The 18,119-nt window shown below is 40.6% G+C and overlaps 1 protein-coding gene across 6 annotated transcripts in view; it reads left to right on the plus strand.

The window, feature by feature from the left end:
- The window catches only part of ehbp1 (EH domain binding protein 1), a 132,484-nt gene that overhangs the window by 6,640 nt on the left and 107,725 nt on the right, over positions 1–18,119 (plus strand). For all 6 annotated transcript variants that reach the window (XM_071479834.1, XM_071479839.1, XM_071479838.1 and 3 more), the window contains exons 3-5: positions 10,268–10,325; positions 10,437–10,532; positions 14,051–14,104. In XM_071479834.1, coding sequence (XP_071335935.1) covers positions 10,268–10,325; positions 10,437–10,532; positions 14,051–14,104 — 208 coding nt within the window. The remainder of the gene's footprint in view (positions 1–10,267; positions 10,326–10,436; positions 10,533–14,050; positions 14,105–18,119) is intronic.

The following is an 18,119-nucleotide window of genomic DNA, read 5'->3' on the forward strand; positions in this document are numbered from 1 at the left end:
ATTATACTTCCTGTGCAACAAGTTGCCATCAGAAAGGATTGTATCCTGTGTGAAACCATTTCTGTTCTCTGCAGGTGTCTGTTTTTTTAATCATTTTGATGCACTCATGTGACAGTGTGAGCTAATTATTGGTGCATTAATGTGCCATGTCATGTTTACTATGTTTTAGACAGGGCTGTACCAGCCAGTTAATGATTCAAACCCTCTGATACAGCAAAACCTGGAGGAGTTCGGTCACTTTTCTGTCCCTCAACATGAACTTATGCATGAATGTAACCCTCGTTCTCTCTGTGAGCATTCCCCTGAGGACGGTGCCTTTCAACAACAATGTGGTTTTTGTCAACTTGCCTAGTGAAATATAGATTGAAAAACAACATCAAAAGTCAAGAGCGTCATTGCTGAGAGACGTGTTGACACGTGTGGCAAGGGTTTGAGAGTTATACACTGGAAATGACACAGAGATGCTATTGATTACGTGGTAATTCTATCTGGCTACATGCAAGCGTGACTAACCAAGACTGCCTCCCTCACTGCCACATGGAAAGACAGCGAGGAGGAGGCTGTGCTGAAACCCTGAAGGCACGCTGACACATGCACACACACACACACACAGTTATTTCACAGGGATTTAGAAACTCTGAACACAAACTCTCATCAGACAAACATGCACTCGAGCAGATTTTTATTTCTCCTTTGAGCTGTTGCGTTGTCCTGCTGCTCATGCCTGCAGTGTAGGAATTGATTTACTTTTCAGTATTTAACCTGTGGATCATCAAAGGGCCACTGCAGCACTTGATAGATGTGTTGTACATTATCAGCCTGCATTCTTTATTCATTATACACCCAATAACCATACTTTCATTCACTTTGTGACAGAGAATCAATGGGAATTTTGCACTTGCACTGGAATGTGAATCCTGGAAACCACAGTTCAAGCATCAGGCTGTCAGTTGACTGATGTCTCACTATTGAAGTGAATGTGACCAGTGTGTGTCAGGCTGTGACATGTTGTCTTCTGTTGAGCATGTGTGCATTAGGGCAAGCGTCCATCATGTCTCTGCCAGAGAAACATCTTCCTGCCAACTTCTCTGACGTGGCTCTCCATTCTATTCAAATTTTAAGGCCATGTCACATTCCTCAGTACAAGTTTGGCACAGAGAGATGGTTTCACTGCCAGGTGATAGTACGGAGCAGTCGTATCTGTTGTGCAGAACTTCTGGATGAAACCACAGAATTGTGGGTTTCGTTGCAGTGCTTGTAAGGTTTTGGAGGAAATAACACTGTTCCTTTGGGTTTAATAATTCAGTCTGATTTTTAAGCTTCAGTCACTGACTTGCCTTCATGCAGAGGTTCACATGTCTTTCCTTAAAGTTTTTGGAAATTTTCACTGAACTTATATCAGTAGGATGCCAAAGGCAGGACAAACACAATACATGTTTTCATAGTTGATACTTGAGTTGTTCTAATTTGTGTGCTTGCTTATCATGTCCTTAATTATAGCATTTGCTGTTGATGTAACTCTGCTGAGTGTTTTGTCCTCTCAGTACAGCATGGAGCTTTTCATCCTCTTCTGTGATTCTGTAATTGTTTTCTTGCACCAAGCCCAGTGCTGTCATCCGAGGCAGCTCTCACACTATCATTAAGGCTCCTCTCTTTCCATTTTCTTCTGTGTCTTTCTCAGTACCCCTCATCTCCTCATATTCTCCCTCTTTCACTTTGTTTCTTCATTTCCAGATTATTCGATCTCTTTATTTGCTACCTCCCATCACTTCTCTCTCTCATTCCTCTTCATGATAATGTCACTTTAACTGCTTTGCAGTGGAATCCACCCAAGTGTAGATGTTCTGTGCTGCAATTATGGACACAAACAGGCATTTACACTCCCCCTCCCACATGCACACACCAAGAGAAATGAAACATCGCTGGGTTGTGAAGCAGTCAATGGGGCGTTAAATGTGATGAAAACTCTGCTGGTGTGTCTGTCTCTCTGCTGTCAGGCAGAGAAACATACATGGCCCTGGAAACTGCTCCTCATTTATCAGCCTGCGGAATGGTGCTGCAGGATCTGCAGGCTGATAAATGCATACTGTTATGTGTGTCGGTGAAGCAAACCAAAATATCACAAGCCCTAAGCGATAAGCGAAACCTAATGGTGATATATTTTGGACACCCTGTTCTTAAAAGATGCAGATGGTGCAGGTGGAATTTAGGATGCACAACTTGCTGCAGCTATTGAATAACAATCCGTTGTAAAAAAGGTTTCTTATCTGGTTGAAACTCGTCGTCTGTGAAGCAAAATTGTGGTCTGTGCACACCAGTAAGTTCCCTGTCCTTATTGTATCAGCTCTTTAGACCTTTGGAGATGTTAGGAGGTCCTGGTTGATCACCTTCTTATTGTAATTTGCCACCACACCCCTCTGGTAAAAGAGGAGCACAATCCCTTTGCAGACCAATCTTTACCTTAGACTCTTGACCCCAGTGACTGTCATTTCTGTGAGCTCAGTCACATCACACTCCCTACTGTAGCTGCTCTCAGCCACAAGCAGCAAACTTTACATTAGCTGCAGGCTCAATGATAAAATGAGAGAAACAGCAACAGGAAAAGAAACAACGACATGATGCAGAAAGTGCATTGATTTGCCAGCAAGCATGACCAGCATTCAAAGCCCCACCTCTGTTATGAATAATATATTTTGTCCATTGAGTTTGTTTGTCAGGCAAGATAACTCTGATTGGTAATTAACATCACTGCGGAAGCTACAATTGCCTGACTGCAAATGTATCACATGATGGTTGTGCTTCCTACTGTGTCAGTCTCTCCCTAAGGCTGTTAGCAAGCTGGTAAAGGGGGGTAGTTGTTGAGCGAGGGGAGATTTTTATTACTTCATTTACCCTCCTGAAAGACAGCTTCTTATCCTTCCCTTCTTTATTTTGGGGATGCTCCCAAACACATGACCTCCTGCTGTGCTTGACCTCACCCTGAGGCTTTCACTGTGCTATCTTTTTGAGTGGGAGTATGTTGCATGTTGACTCCTGTTTGCACTCATTTTTTTGTCCTGTATCTCATTGCTTTCTGCATCCTTCTTTTTCTTCCTGAGCATAGGCGTAGACCTTCACCACTGTCTTGTTTCCCACTTAATTGTGAGCTCAACACACCATCACTGTGCTGGGTTTTCTGCTTATATAGAAGCCAAAGGTTGCATGAGCTTCACTTGTTTCTTTCTCAGGAGAATTAAACTGTAAAAAGACTCAGACAGTTTGCCTGGAAAATGAATTCTTTGAGCTTCCCTTCTCAGAGCCTTTTTTTCAGATGTTCAGTTAAAGTTATGTGCGGACTCCCCCACCGCTGCAGAAATCTAGAAGAAATGATAAGGGGGGAATGTAAGAGCATGGGCGATGAGCCAGTAAACTAAAGTAACAAAATGCATATCATTCCCAATGTTTAAATGTCTTGTAGCATCTAACTCATGGACTTCATCATCAGTTATTTTTGTCACAAACTGTAGACAGTGTCTGTTGGTTTTATTGGTTATCATTCCAGAATTTGGTTAACTCACCATCTCAGCACGGACCTTTTCACTGTATTATTTACCAACTGTTCACACAACCTTTCTGTCTAGAGTTTTACCCTTCAGGCCAGTCCTGTCAGCAGTCTGTCATTCTCTTCTCCAGGCTGTTAGTCTTTGCCATTTTGAGTCGTCTGCTCCCTATATGCTTTCTCAGGGGGGGAAATTTAAATAACTCGTAGCTGACCTCCATTCCTCAGGGCACGTGCAGCCTCTGATCTCGACTTTCATCTGTCCAACCTCCTGCTTTATTGCTTGTAACCTGCTCCCACCTAATCTGTCTCCACATCCGTGGCAGATCTATAATTGGGGACACCTACAGTGGGCAGTTCAGCTCTCAGCCACGAGTGTCTCCATCCACCTATCTTTCTATTTTTATTTCTCAAAAATAACATGCAGCTGACTTGAAATGTGGTGATCAGCTGTTAAGATCTTATAGAAGAAATATTAAGTTAGAATAATATAACATTAGAATAAAATAAGAAGTGTGAGGTAACTGTGACTAGATCTCTGATCTAGAGGGAGATATATTTGTGTTGTGCTTGGTGCCACTGTTGAAATGTTTGTAGTTTGTATCAAGAAAAATAAAATCTAATTTACATAATATTAAGACATTTAAAGCATAGTAAAAGAATGTTCACTGTGGCAGTGAAAGTAGAGTCTTGTAATATACCCACACCAGCTCAAACACTTCATGCTAACGTTTCTGTCTAATCTTGGAATTTGAAATTGATGTAACAAAATTTTACAGTTACAGAAGGTAGCCATGTCACATAGGTCACTGCAGTTACAAACATTTTTATACACACACACACACACACACACACACACACACACACACACAGTAAACAGTCACAATCAAGTAAGCGGATTAGTGAGATGCTTTAGCTTTTACTCCAGACACTTGAGTCTGGCTTTAGTGCTTTCAACGTTAACGCTGTGTCAATGACCCAGCTCTTGGTTGCCACACACTCTTTCTGCTGTTCTTTAAATGGAGGTCAGTGGACTGTCAGTATGACCAGACAAACTGGGTGAAACCCCCCCACACACACACGCACATATTTATGATTTTATGGTCACTCTCTAATATCTGCATACACACAGATTCTGGTGTCTTAAATTCTGTTGTTTGTTGTGGATTTCAAAGGCAAGAAGTTTTCATGGCAGACAAAAAATATCAAAATGCAAACAGAAATGTCTTAAATCACTCTCATAGCAAAATCGACTTCTTCTTTATGCTGAAAAAAAATCCCATCTTAAATGGTTTAAAGAAATAAAACCAGAAGCTTACAAATATTAAGACAGATACAGTTTTATTAGTAGAGTTTTGGTGGAAAAGTGATGAAATTAGTGCAGACAATGACATCAAAGAATTTCTGATGTAGAAAATGATATAACGGGTAGTAGATGCTTTGCTGATCACACACTGTGAACGCTGCATTAAACAGACTTGATGTAAATGTAAAGTGCCACCTCGCCTTGTCACGTCATGCCCAGTATGTGTGTTTTTGTGTGTTTAGTTTATCAGGCAGTCTGGAGTGTGACAGTCACACAGATTGCATTTGCGCTTCTACATCTGTCTTGATAGCAGAAGCCACAGTCTGAGTGATAGCATTGCAAAGTGAGAGCAGTCCTCCCTCTCTCCCTCTTTCTTCCTCTTCTCCCTTTCATTCGTCTCTTTCACTGCCGACCATCTTGTTGTCGCTGTCTTTGCTGAATCAAAAATTGCCAAGTAGGTCAGGTATAAAAAATACATTATTTAGCTAAGCTTTTCATGATGGGGCTGTGAGCAAACGGTACTTTAAAAGCATTTTAATTGTTACTGTATAATTTCTTTCATTTTGACTGTGTCTTTGGTCCTAAACAGACATAAGTTATTTTTTTTAGCACTGCAGATATGCATATACCATATCCTATACTGCATATCACTTGTCAGAGTGTGGGAAGTCCACTGATATCAGCAACCACAACTTTGTTTATATAGTCCTTTAAACAGCTCTAGATCACATGGGAGTCCAATTAGGATTTTTGACTGGACCATCTGTCCATGAATAAAAAAGAAAATATCTCTTCAGCAGTTCTCACTGGGGGAATCTCAGTAGAGATCCCCAACAGTAAACCTGAGTGTTCTGTATTTGCAGGGGCTGGATGCTGTAGTTTAGTCCAAGCACACAGCTATGACTGGTTTTGGAAACATAAAATTCACTATTTAGTGTATGCAGTGCATAATTTATGTGGTTTTTAGTGTTTTGGAAGATGTGAAAGCTTTCATACCAGAACAGGAATTTTTGTACATGGTGGATTACATGTCTGTTGCATAAGGACAGTACTAAGATAGACATTCATTGTGTAGGATGGTATGTATATAGTAGGATACAGCATCGCAAGATTATATAAATCACAAAACATCGAATGGACTGCTTACATCACCTCTTATATCTCAGCAATCTACTGTCGACAACCTGTATCTCTGCAATCTCCAGTGGCATTATACACTACAAGGAAATAACCTTTCATGCATTGCAGTGTTAGTCGGAGAGATTACATTTCAGTGTGTGCTTGTGTGTATTGCAGCAGTCTCTGTTTTTTTGTATGCACCATAGAGTCTGTTATGCTTCATCTCTCAAACTGCTGAAAGAAATCTACTTTTTTTTTTAAAACATTTTTCTAATTTCTGATTGATCAGACGTCAAAGCTCCTCCTCCTCTGAGAAATGAAATCAGTTGTCATAATTGCCTGCCCATGTAAAAAAGAAACACACACACTCCTCATGCCTCTTCCCTTCCCTGACTGTCCTTTTTAATTTCTGGTTTCCAAATCTTAATATCTTGATATTAACCACTGATGCTTGAAACCTGCCACAGTCTACATTATAATACACCTATGATAGTTCGTTTCTCCTCTTTTGAACATTTTCAAGTTGAATGTTGGAGAAATACTGGTGTCTATTCTCATCTGTTTTCCAAGCACTGAAACTGAAATTTATATTATCATCATAGATTTAAATATTTCAGTGTATTTTTATGTGGCACTCTAAATCTATATGAAGTGAACAGCTTTCCATCTTGGAATGTAGAAGTTGACATAGTTGCTATTGTTTTTTAAAACAATATACAATACTTAATCACTGTGTTTATCACTTGGCTATTTTTTATCTCTGCCACTGAACCAAACTGGACTCCTCCCTGCTGTGTGTTTGGGTGTAGTTGCTGTGTGTGGATGTGCAATTCTGGTCTGCGGGCTGTCATTACCAGCCATGACAGTGAGAATGAAGTTGTTGTCACCTAGTGGATCTGTGTCTGTCTGTTTGTGTGTCTGTGTCAACATGGCAAAATGTGTTCCTGGAGATGCCCGCTGTAGCGGGAACTGCCGCATAGGTTGTTTTGAGTACTTTGGCAGGTGGTTATACAGTGCCCTCAGAGTATTCACACTCCTTCATATCTCAGTACCCCATAATGATAAATAACGAAATTTTAGCTAATTTACTGTAAAGGAAAAACTGAAATATCACATTGACATAAGTATTCAGACGCTTTACCTCAAATCTTCTTGAGTATGACCTGATAAGCTTTACACAGCTGGATTTTGTGATTTTCTGCTGTTCTTCTCTGCAGCTCTGTCAAGTTGAATGGGGACTGTCGGTGGACAGACACTTTCTCACCAGAGATGTTCAATTGAGTTTAAGTCAGGGCTCTGGCCGGGCCACTTAAGGACATTCACAGAGTTATCCCTAAGCCGCTCCTCTGTTGTCTTGGCTGTGTGCTTAGGGTCATTGTCCTGTTGGAAGGTGAACCTTCAGCCCAGTCTGAGGTCCTAAGTGCTCTACACCAGGATTGTAAGATACCTCTCTGCTTTGCTCTGTTCAGCTTTCTTTCAACCCTGACCAGTCTTCCTGGTCCCCACAGCATGTTGCTGCCACCACCATGCTTCACTGTTGAGGTGGTATTGGGCAGGTGATCATCTGCAGCTGAGGCCAGAGAGTTCAGTCCTGGTTTCAGCAGATCGAAGAATCTTGTTTCTCACAGTCTAAGAGTCCTTTTGATGCTTTTTCGCAAACTCCAAGCGACTTTCATGTGTGATTCACTGAGGATGTTGTACATCCAGTAAAATCCATCCATTAAGATAATGTGAGGCAGTGGCAGCCTTTCAGGGTACCATATTCGTACAAGACTTTCATTACTTCTATTCTTAATATCAGAATAGCCAACCTTTATCCAAACTTTAAATCCATGGTAAAAATAATGTTAAAATTGTGGGTGAGGGCTAATGAACACACACATTAAAAGTCTGTCTTCAACTCTGTCTCTTCTTCCATCTTCATCACATTTGTTTCTTCTGCTGTGACGTTTCTCTCTGATTGATCATTGACTCCTGTTACAGCAGTGAGGTTGAAGCTGATCACAAGAGACACCAGAAAGTGTGCAGAAGTCAGTTAGCCTGCAGACAAATGGTTTAAATTTTTCTCATAGCACAGCGAGTACTGTACAAAGAGAAAAAAACTGTGTGTGTGTGTGTGTGTGCGCGCGTGTGTGTGTGTGTGTGCGTGTGTGCGCGCGCGTGCTCTCTAATGTGGCCTGTGTTGTTGGACAATAGCTTCTCTATGTGAGCCCTCTCCTCAAGGCTGAAGTTGTTGCCTGTCATCCTCCTCTCCTCTCCTCCTTTCTCTTATTTCCCTGTCACTTCTTTCCTTGGCTTTTTCTGTCTGTCCCTCTCTTCTCTTCTACATCTCCTCTTTTCCTCTCTTACGTCTTCTTTCTCTCTGTCATACACTGTCATTCTTTTCCTAGAACAGAAATACACACCAGTTACAAATGGGTATATCTCCAACACACTGATACGAGAAAATTACCACATTCTAATCATATGTGCTGCTATTAAATCAGGAGGTTCCGTATGTGATGATGATCACCTACATTTTGTTACTGAAAAATTGTGGCCAAGATACTGTTAAAAAATAAACATGTCACTGCTCTCTGATGCAAAATCTTTATAATGTGGACACTGTATCTAAATGACCGTAACCATATCTTTATGATGCCATTTCTGTATTGCAGTGTTGTTGTTGTTATTATTACTTGTTATTATTTTATGTACCAACAGTGATATATCTGTAGATAATGAATATTGACCCGGACTCCACAGTGGGGCTTAAACCTGGAGTCTCCTATAGACAGACAGTCTTGTTGTTTGGCATCTGTGAACTTGCTCCACTAGTTTTCTATGACAAAAAGCCAAGTCATGGTTTCTTTTTATGAAGGCACTTTATCAGGGTAAGCCAGGGTCAGGTGGGTTCTGAAAGTTTGGTTTGAGCTTGGCCTAAAATATAGGGATGCAACTTCTCTCCAGCAACTTCTCTCCAGACACTGATACCTCTTATCAGTATATCTGCTGATCTGACCCGGGGGCTTTTACCTTTACACAACATTCACGGTGGAACAGTTCTTTCGCCCTCCACCACTCACACACATTTCTCTACAGTATGAACCAGGAGTGACAAGCAAGCAGGTCCAAACTTGTCAACTTGCCAGCTAGGTGACTGCTTTGGCTGTTTTGGATGGTTTCTCAGACTCACTATAAAGTGTAGAATATGTAACTGAGAACATTTAACAGTCCTCACATCAAGAGCAAGTAGTGAGACAGATTTATGGTGCAGTTGCATTGATGTTTATCTTTATGTTTATATAGAGTGTGTTTTATGGAGACTAGTTTTTAAGGACTAAGTCATCGGTGCATCTTTATTTACTGTTGATTACTTAGATCAGGAGTTATTTTACTTACTTAATTATGATGGATACGCTGGCATAGCAGCAGTGGACCGTGACTGTTTCTCTGTATTACACTGTGGCACTGAACACACTTTTAGCTTATGCACTATGCAAAACAATGCACTGTGATTTAGGTATTTAAGCAGCTTTTTAACAGACCTATGCCTCTGTTGTGTTCATATCACACACTTAAACTCAGTTTGACACATACACGACAAAGACAACCACCTTGAGCCCTGTTGAGCGTCTTACAGGAGCTAATCTGTTTCAACACCCAGACTGTTACCTCAGTTTTTTTTGTCGCTTGTTCCAACACTTCACCTTTCTTTCATACCAAATGTAAACAATTTTCACAAGACATATGTCGTCTTTAATTTTTTGTGAGTTTTTTACTTGTATTTTGGATTTCAGGGTTTTACCTGCACTCTGCTCTCCCCATTTGCTATTTAATGTTGGGTTACACTGTGCCTCCTGTCAGTGTTCAGTTCAGTGTGACTGTGACCTGTTCTGGGTTAGGTTGTTGTAACACTCAGTCTCTTCCTGTTTTTTCCTCTCACACTAAACTCTTAATGTGTTTGTGTGAGTGTGTGTGTGTGTTATTGCATGTGTGTGTGTCCTGATGCCTGTGCTGCAGTCCACAGAGACAAAGCCAGGGTTTAGCTGTGTCTCATGATTTATTCATACCATGAATGACTGTGCAGGTGTGTGTATTTGTTGTTGTTGTTGTTGTTGTTGTTGTTGTTGTTGTTGTTGTTGTGTGTGTATGTGCTCAGTAGTAGGCTTATCTGGGATTTAAAACTCCAGGCGTTAAGATGCAAGCTTTGATCAACAGGACTGACAGCCTGAACATGATATTGATATGTTGGTAGTCAGAGATAGATGGATTGATGCATTAATCACCTTTCACTCATTTGTCTTCTCTGTCTCTTCTATCAGGCAACCAGACAAACTGGTGGTGGTTTGGACACGAAGGAGTCGGCGGAAATCTTCCAAGGTTTGTTTCCTGATGAGTGGCATTCTGAAATAAAGTAAAGAAACAATAAAACAAAGACATTTCTCACAAAAGGGTTGTTACATTTTTTTCTTGGGTCCTTCTCTCTTGCAGTCCCACAGCTGGCAGCCTGGTATCAAAAATCCTTACAGAGGAGTGGTGGTGTGGCCTGTACCCGAAAACGTTGAGATCACGGTCACTCTTTTTAAGGTAAGCTACTGCTGTTCAACTAATTTTTCTTTTCTTTAATTTTTCTTTTTTTTTTTTTGCAACAATTGTCTATATGCATATAGTTTGTGCATTATAAAATTGTGCACATGCAACATTTGGACTATGTGGTATAGTGAGGTTTGAAATATGTACATATATTTATAGTAATACAGTTGTGTCTGTAAATGACATGCATGTCCAGAAAGTATCTGTCACTGTGCCTGGCTTACTTAAACATGCTGGGCCTTTGTGCTGACAGGAGAGCTCAGAGCTCAGTGTCCTGTTACGTCTGTGTTTTAACCAGAGCTCCTGCTGTAAATGCCCCCATACCTGCCTCTGCTTTGTGGAGGTGATGGTAGCTTTTTACATTTCAGTCAAATGTACATATACATATTAAATTCTATAAAAAGATTGTGGTGAATTCCTATCAGGCACTTGATACAGGAGGTCCTTACAGTGCTTCATTTAAACTCCTGCACGATAAAAATACAAATCTCTGGACCTTTGTAAAAACACTCTGTGATGTCTGATAGTTTGAAGTATCCATGGAAATATTCTGACTTTCATGTATACTGGCTCATTTTCTAGGCTTGTGCTTGTTTAGCACCACTGTACATGTCGGTGTCTCTTTATTCTGGGCCCACTTCCACTTCCTGTCCCAGAGGAAGTAATAAAGCTGTTTTTGTGATGAGGGACAAACAAAGCCACTGACTGCACATCTCACCCACTACTGCTTGATAAAGCCTCACATCAAATAGCATTGCCTGTGCAATCTATAAGATTGTTGTCTTTGTTAGAACAGTTTTCTCTGGTGCGCCTGTTAGAGGAAGAATTAGTAAGTCATTGACCGATTCTTGACCAAACTCCAAAACACAGCCTTGATGAACCAAGTTGTTATAGCTAATGTGTTAGCAAAGAGCTGCCAACTTACACAATCACAGAACAACAAGAAAAACTCATTAGTTGTAGATCTGGATAACTGACCAGTATAAGTCAAACCTTCACTGCCTTTTTCTTCTAGCTCATGCTCCACAAACTCGTTAGAAAATATGCTGGAGTTTAGTTTTCTAGATGCTTGACTTCCTTTCATGCTTTGTCACATATGGTCAGCTTTCCTGAGCTTTATTGCAAAGAGCTGTCAAACCTGGGTGTCATTTCTTAGTGGATTTAGTACTAAAGACATTCTTCACATTAATTTGAAGTCATTAATTAGAGTCATTTGTTGCTTTTTAAAGGGATACTCCACCAGTTTTGCAAAGAAAAAAACCTCTATAACGTATTTTTTTGGCGCCAATGTTTTTCATGTTACATATCTCAGCATCAGATTGGAGACTGCAGACAAAAAGCATGTACAACAAACTGAGGGCATGGACTTTAGAAGGCATGAGCATTTACCAAGCAGGGAGGGTCCAACAGAAATATGCTGCTGGTTGCACACAGGTCTAAATCTGTCAAACTCTAATATCTAATAACATGTAATTCAGGCATTTCTGCAGTGTTTCGACTGAAGTTTAGAGGCAAACTTGAACAGTGACTTAATACTCTCATAGCTCTCATAGTAGTGAGAGTGCAGTGAAAACAGCTGAGCTCAGCAATATTGCAGCCTGTAACTCTGGGATATGTACACCAGCAGGCCGCCTTAGCTGAACTTGGCAGACGGCAAGAAAATAGTTAAATTAAGAAGTAACTTAACTGGGCAGTGCTCTGACTGCACAGTCTGTAGACAGAATCGATCCCAGCAGAGACGAGGTGCAGGAAGCAGAGTGGACACTTCGTACCAGCTGATCCTGAGTGAAACACTCTGGGCTTGGCTTGTGAATTTTTATACACATCTGCATTTTCCAAACTTGTAGAAGAGCTAAAATGTAGGTTATAACAATATTTGTAACAATATTTCAGGAAAATGTGATATACTGTCAGGGAGTTGCAGCTTATGTAACTGCACACACGGCCATAAACTGATAATAAAATAAAAAATAAAAAAAGATGGCTGGTATTGCCATGCTCTGTTGCCTTTTAGTAGCCGTTATGTGGTTGTGAAATAATGGAGTGTTTAAAATTTAGAAGGATGAGGCAGCTGTATGACTTGCTCTGAGTGTGTGTGTGTGTTTTTGTGTGTGTGCTTCTACTCGTGTGGGTGTTGTGTTTGATTGTTGTGCCAGACTGCAGGGATATTGATTTCCTGGGGTGTGTCACAAGTGCAGTTAGACAGAAAGATCAGTGCATGTGTTTGCTTGTGTGAATGTGCTCTACATGCTGGGGCTGTAACAACAATTAGTGTTGGCACAAACAAATGGCAACAGTATCAACACTGATAATAGCAAATGCCTATCACATATCACAGAGAAGCCAAAGAAGCTATCTCTGGTAAATATTTTATGTTTCTACTTGATAAATTATTTAATTAACAGTAAAATCATCATTTTATCTTTTCATTGACAAATCAGTTATTTGATGTTTTTTATTGTGTTTCAGCAGTGCATTGTGCATATTTGTGTGTGCAGTGAGGAAGTGCTTTAACATGCACCAGTGTGTGCACTGGTTTGAGCATGCATTGGTTATGTGAGTAAGTGCATGTGTGCATGAATAGAGAGGTTTGATCAGGTTAGATTTGCAGGTCTTTGTCCAGCAGTGATTTGCGGTTGTGTGTGAATGTGATCGTGTGTGTGATACTGTGTGCGTGTGTGTGTGTGCGTGTGTGTGTGTGTGTGTGTGTGTGTGTGTGTGTGTGCGTGCTCCTGGAGGGCAGTGAAGGTCATCCATGCCGGCACGCTAAGACAGGGCTGCCTGCTGTCTTGCTTCCTCCATTACTGTCTCCTCTCATCACCTCACTACTAGACAGGGAGGAAGACAGGAAGTCAGACAACACAGAAACACAAGTACAGTATATCAACACAGGAGCAACCTGGCAACCAGCCTGAAAGAAAAAAAGAGAGAAACATCTATGACTTCTCATGTCACTGTTGCATTTTTTCTTTCTATTCAGGTTAAGGTTGATTCCCCATCAGGTAGAAATACACATTACAACTGCACACACAAATGTATTTCAGATCCACCAGCGATTTACAGGTGTAAAAAGATAATTGCTGAGACCAGACAGAGTAAGTAGGTCATTATCATCTAACTTAAAGTAACCTCATTAATGCAAAAACATTTGACACTTGTATGAGAACAGATATATGACAGACAAACCAGGTCAGTGGGTGAACAGGGTGAGAGTAGAGGGAGTGTTGGCAGAGCAGATGAGCTGTCACACTGTGTGTTTTCTGTGTCATAAGCACTGGCACAGTTACAACCACGACTGTAATCCTCAGTAAATGAAATGAACTGTTTGAAGAGTGTTAACGGAGGATTGCAAACTGAGTGTTGCTCAAGATGGTTTGCAAGATAATTCATAATTATTTCTGAAGTGAAGTCTTGATGCTGTGGTTTCAGTCTGCTCTGATATACTGTATATTAAGCATATTTTGAATGAAGCAGACTTATATTAAGCATGTCTCATTCTGCTGCCCTCGCAGGACCCCCATGCAGAGGAGTTTGAAGACAAAGAGTGGACGTTTGTCATTGAAAATGTGAGTATTAAATAATGTCTCTTATCCTGTTGTCCCCTCGGTCTTTCTATCATTCTTATTGCATTGATTCTCAGTCTGTCTCATGTGTATTATTGCTCTACAAAAACAAGATGAAGAAATAAATTCCTCATTCTCAGCTATTTTCAAGGTAAATCCTCTTTGTATTACACGTGCAGGTTCTGCCACCATGTGGTCAGTTTATGCTATTACATGCTTGTCTGTGTGTGGGAACTTCAGCCCTGAGGTTAAACCAGAAGTCTTAACTGGGATCATGTTGGCCTACATGCATGACCACAATGACTGTTTGGCACAGGTGTGTGTGTGTGTGTGTGTGTGTGTGTGTGTGTGTGTGTGTGTGTGTGTGTGTGTGTTGTGGTTGGGCGATCTTGTGAAACATCAAGTTGCTGTTGTAACTTGTAACCAGCGAGGATCAGAAGCATTTGTCTATCAATTTATTTACTTATTTATTGATTTCTTTGTTCATTTGTATTTACAACGTGTTTAGAACAACAGCATTGTCCCACTACAACACTAATTCTCTTTCTCCTTTGGTTTTGTTGTAATTGTCACACAACTGTTTAAGGCAACAAAAGCAGCGTTCAATAAAATATTAGCTGAAAACTATGTCTCATGATGAATAACAAAACAGAAGTGAGAGGAATTGATGAAGCAATGTCTGAGAGGAGGGGAAAGAGACAGAAGAGAGAGATGGAATAGAGGGAGAGAGGTGGAGACTATTCAAACATGTCTGAGCAGTCCATCAGGAAACTTTAAACTTGCTGCCTCAAAAGTGATTTTTCTGTGTTCCACACATTTACTGGAGCAAGTTCTACGACATGTTTGCCTAAATGATACCGACATGTGGAACAAATGAGGCCTTTGTACTTCCACATTGCCCTTTTTTTATTTTGTCTTTTAGTAGAAGATTTAAATTTCTTCAGAAACCTATGACTAATGCTTTCCTTGGCAGCGCTGTGATGCAGCGTCTTCTAAACTCTTTAGCTTGTATATATTGTATTAGAATCACTTTGTCCTCTGTGAATTTGGAGGAAAGCTAACAGGACATCTCATCTTTGTGCTAATTGTTGTGGTGATAAAATTGATAATGATATTTTAATGATCCACTTTACTGAATATGACCTGACCCCCTCTTCAGTGCAGTCTCTTGATATGTCCATATTTCTCCCTCTGCCGCCCACATTTTGTTTGTGTTGGGTTTGGAGGAAGCCCAGATTGAAAGATCACTAACAGAGTCTGCAGAGTGAATCATTTTAAGGAACTGTCACATGTTTTGCCAACCTTCACTTTGTGTTGCCAAAACTGCTGTCAACATCTGCAACATTTTGCTGTCATAAAAGCTTTTTATTGAGTTTTTATGAAATTATAGCTGTCACACTTTTATTTCAACAGGTTTATTGCATCTTAAGCAGACAGTAGCCTTCTGTAGTGTCAAGGGGATAAATATTGGCAGGAATTAATCTTTAAACGTGGGCAATGAAAGGACAATTTAAGAGCGACTGACAAAGACAAGCAAATAAATCTTTTTGGCTGTTGAGCAAGAGAGTATCATTAGTAATCAAGGGCTCTAAAAACAAAGATTATTATCAATATTATTATTATTATTATTATAATCAACAAGGACAGACCTCTGAGACTCTTCAACCCTCTTTTTTAAGAATGTTGTTAGAAAAAAGAGAAGAGTGGCTGAGTGCTTTGACGCTGTCACTTTCTGTACATGTCAAGCTCAAAGGAACGACAGCAGAAACCGCTCTACCTTTCTGTCTTTGATACAAAGCTGAGAAGACAAGCAGGTCAGCCGGTGTTCTCCGGCCAGAGCGTGGGAGAGAGCAAAAAGAGAGCAAGAAAGGGGAGAGAAAAAGACAAGTTTATGGGTTTGACTGTGTCTCTGCATACCTGACTAATGACAGAAAGATCAAAGCCACACCAGGAATGGGGAGCACGGAAGAGGGAGGGGAAAAAGAAGGGGAGGAGAGGGAGAAGAGGGAGGAGGCAACCTTATACCCTCACATACTCAGATGCAGAGGGAGGGCAGTGATGGAGTGATGGTAAAATCAAAATGACAGAAAGAGATGAGAGTGAGAGTTTATGGATGAATGTTTGTTAGGTCTGTTTACTCAGACAATACTTTTTGAATGTTTATGTGGCTTTTCTTTTTCCTTTCTTTCTTTTTCACACATACACATGCAAACACACATATGGACATACTTTTATTTTTTAATCAATTTAAAGCTGTTTGTAATAAACCCTGCTAAGCATTTCTTTCTGATTGAATAATAATAGAAAACAGTTTAAAAAAAATATATTATTATAGTAAGAGTATTTTCCTTAGTACATGCCTCAAATTTGCAGAACCACTCAACAAAGTCCAATGTGCCTTTTAATTTGAAAGACTTATGATAATATTTTAATGGTGATTTCTCATGATTACCAGAGCAGATGAGCAGAAATGAAGGATCTAAATAAATTAGCCACAAGAGGGCAGTCTACCCTAAGAACTGAGAAAACCCTTGTACAGATATTTACTACTTACTTCACTGGATCACTCCCTGAAGTCACCTGTATGTTTGCTTGTGCATGTGTCAGTTGGGAAGGTATTGTTGTGCAGAAGCATGTGCCTTGTGTCAGTGTTAATGTATGTCTGACAAAAGGTGTAATATTATCCATACATATTAAATGTTTGTATATGTCTGATCATATTTTGTTCTCACTCTGTTTGTTTAAGCATGAGTGTACACACACCTCAGATCCCCCATGCCACCCCCACCCTTCAGGTATCTCAGCTAATATAAAGTCAGGAGAGATGAATGAATGCAATAGTGAGTGCTGCTCTGAGGAGGAGGGACAGAAGAAGAGGAGAGGTGAGTTCTCCTGACCCCTCATCAGACAGCGTAGGAGAAAGGGGAAGAATACGCCATTGTGCCTGAGCGCCGGAGATGATGAAATTCAAGATCCCCGCGCTGTGGCCTCGTCTTAATCTGGGGGCCCAACCTCGCACTAGGCTAATCCCTCCCCGTCGAATTACTGGCCCTGGCTAGATTGTATTTTGTCATTGAAAATGGCAGTGTCAAACACTACCTTTTTCTCTCCTCTATTTGTTCGTCTGCCAAGTCGAATCGCATAATCAAACGATGGAGAGAGAGGGGGAGAGAGAGGGAGAGGGAGAGGTGGCAGGCTGAAAATGTCTACACAGTAGTATCTCTAAATTGCATGCTACCCTTGCCTTTCACCCTTTTTCAAATAGGTAGTACGTATTATCAAAAAGGTGGGCAAATTGAGAGCCAAAGATTGGACGGCTATATTTGAAGGCATTGTGCTTACAGGCTCTTTTGTGTTTATATGCATGGAGGGGGGGTTAATGTGTGTATGTATGTCTGTGTGTATTCTCTATGCGTTTGCAGATCTACCAAAGCTGGAGATGGTAGACCAACTTCCCTCATCTTCAAAGCTTTGTGGGGGGATTTAAATAACACACACACACACACACACACACACACAGGACTGTTGTATTTAAAGTGAGAAGCTATTATGTCTGAATGCATTGAATATACAGTCATACACACTCCAACACCCACTCTCCCTGCTCCTCCTCCATCTCTCTTCCTCCACCTCACACTTCACCTTTTTCACTTGCATTACATCAATGTCACTCAGGAAAGAAGGAATTTCCAAATCTGTGGCTGCTCTGCCACAACACCGCTCACCCTGTTTGACAGCCTGTCTGCTACACATTGCCACATTTTGAATATCGATTTTTGAAATAGTAATGGTGTTTTTTTTTAACTGCCACTTTTAATACTTAAAACCTAGACAGTCATTGCAGTGAGAGTGACTGTGCTTTTCAGCTGCAGATCTGTGACAGAGCCGTACAGAAAGGTTAAAAACCTGCTGAATACTGATCCTTTTCTCAGGTTTTTTTCTCAGCTTTCCTTAAAGGTAACATTTTGACATCCAAAAAAACGATTTGTGGACCATCATCTGACCACATACTGTATAT

The sequence above is a fragment of the Trachinotus anak genome, unplaced genomic scaffold (genome assembly GCF_046630095.1).
Source record: "Trachinotus anak isolate AG129_WGS33_773 ecotype Australia unplaced genomic scaffold, CSIRO_AGI_Tana_v1 ptg000007l, whole genome shotgun sequence".
NCBI lineage: Eukaryota > Metazoa > Chordata > Actinopteri > Carangiformes > Carangidae > Trachinotus > Trachinotus anak.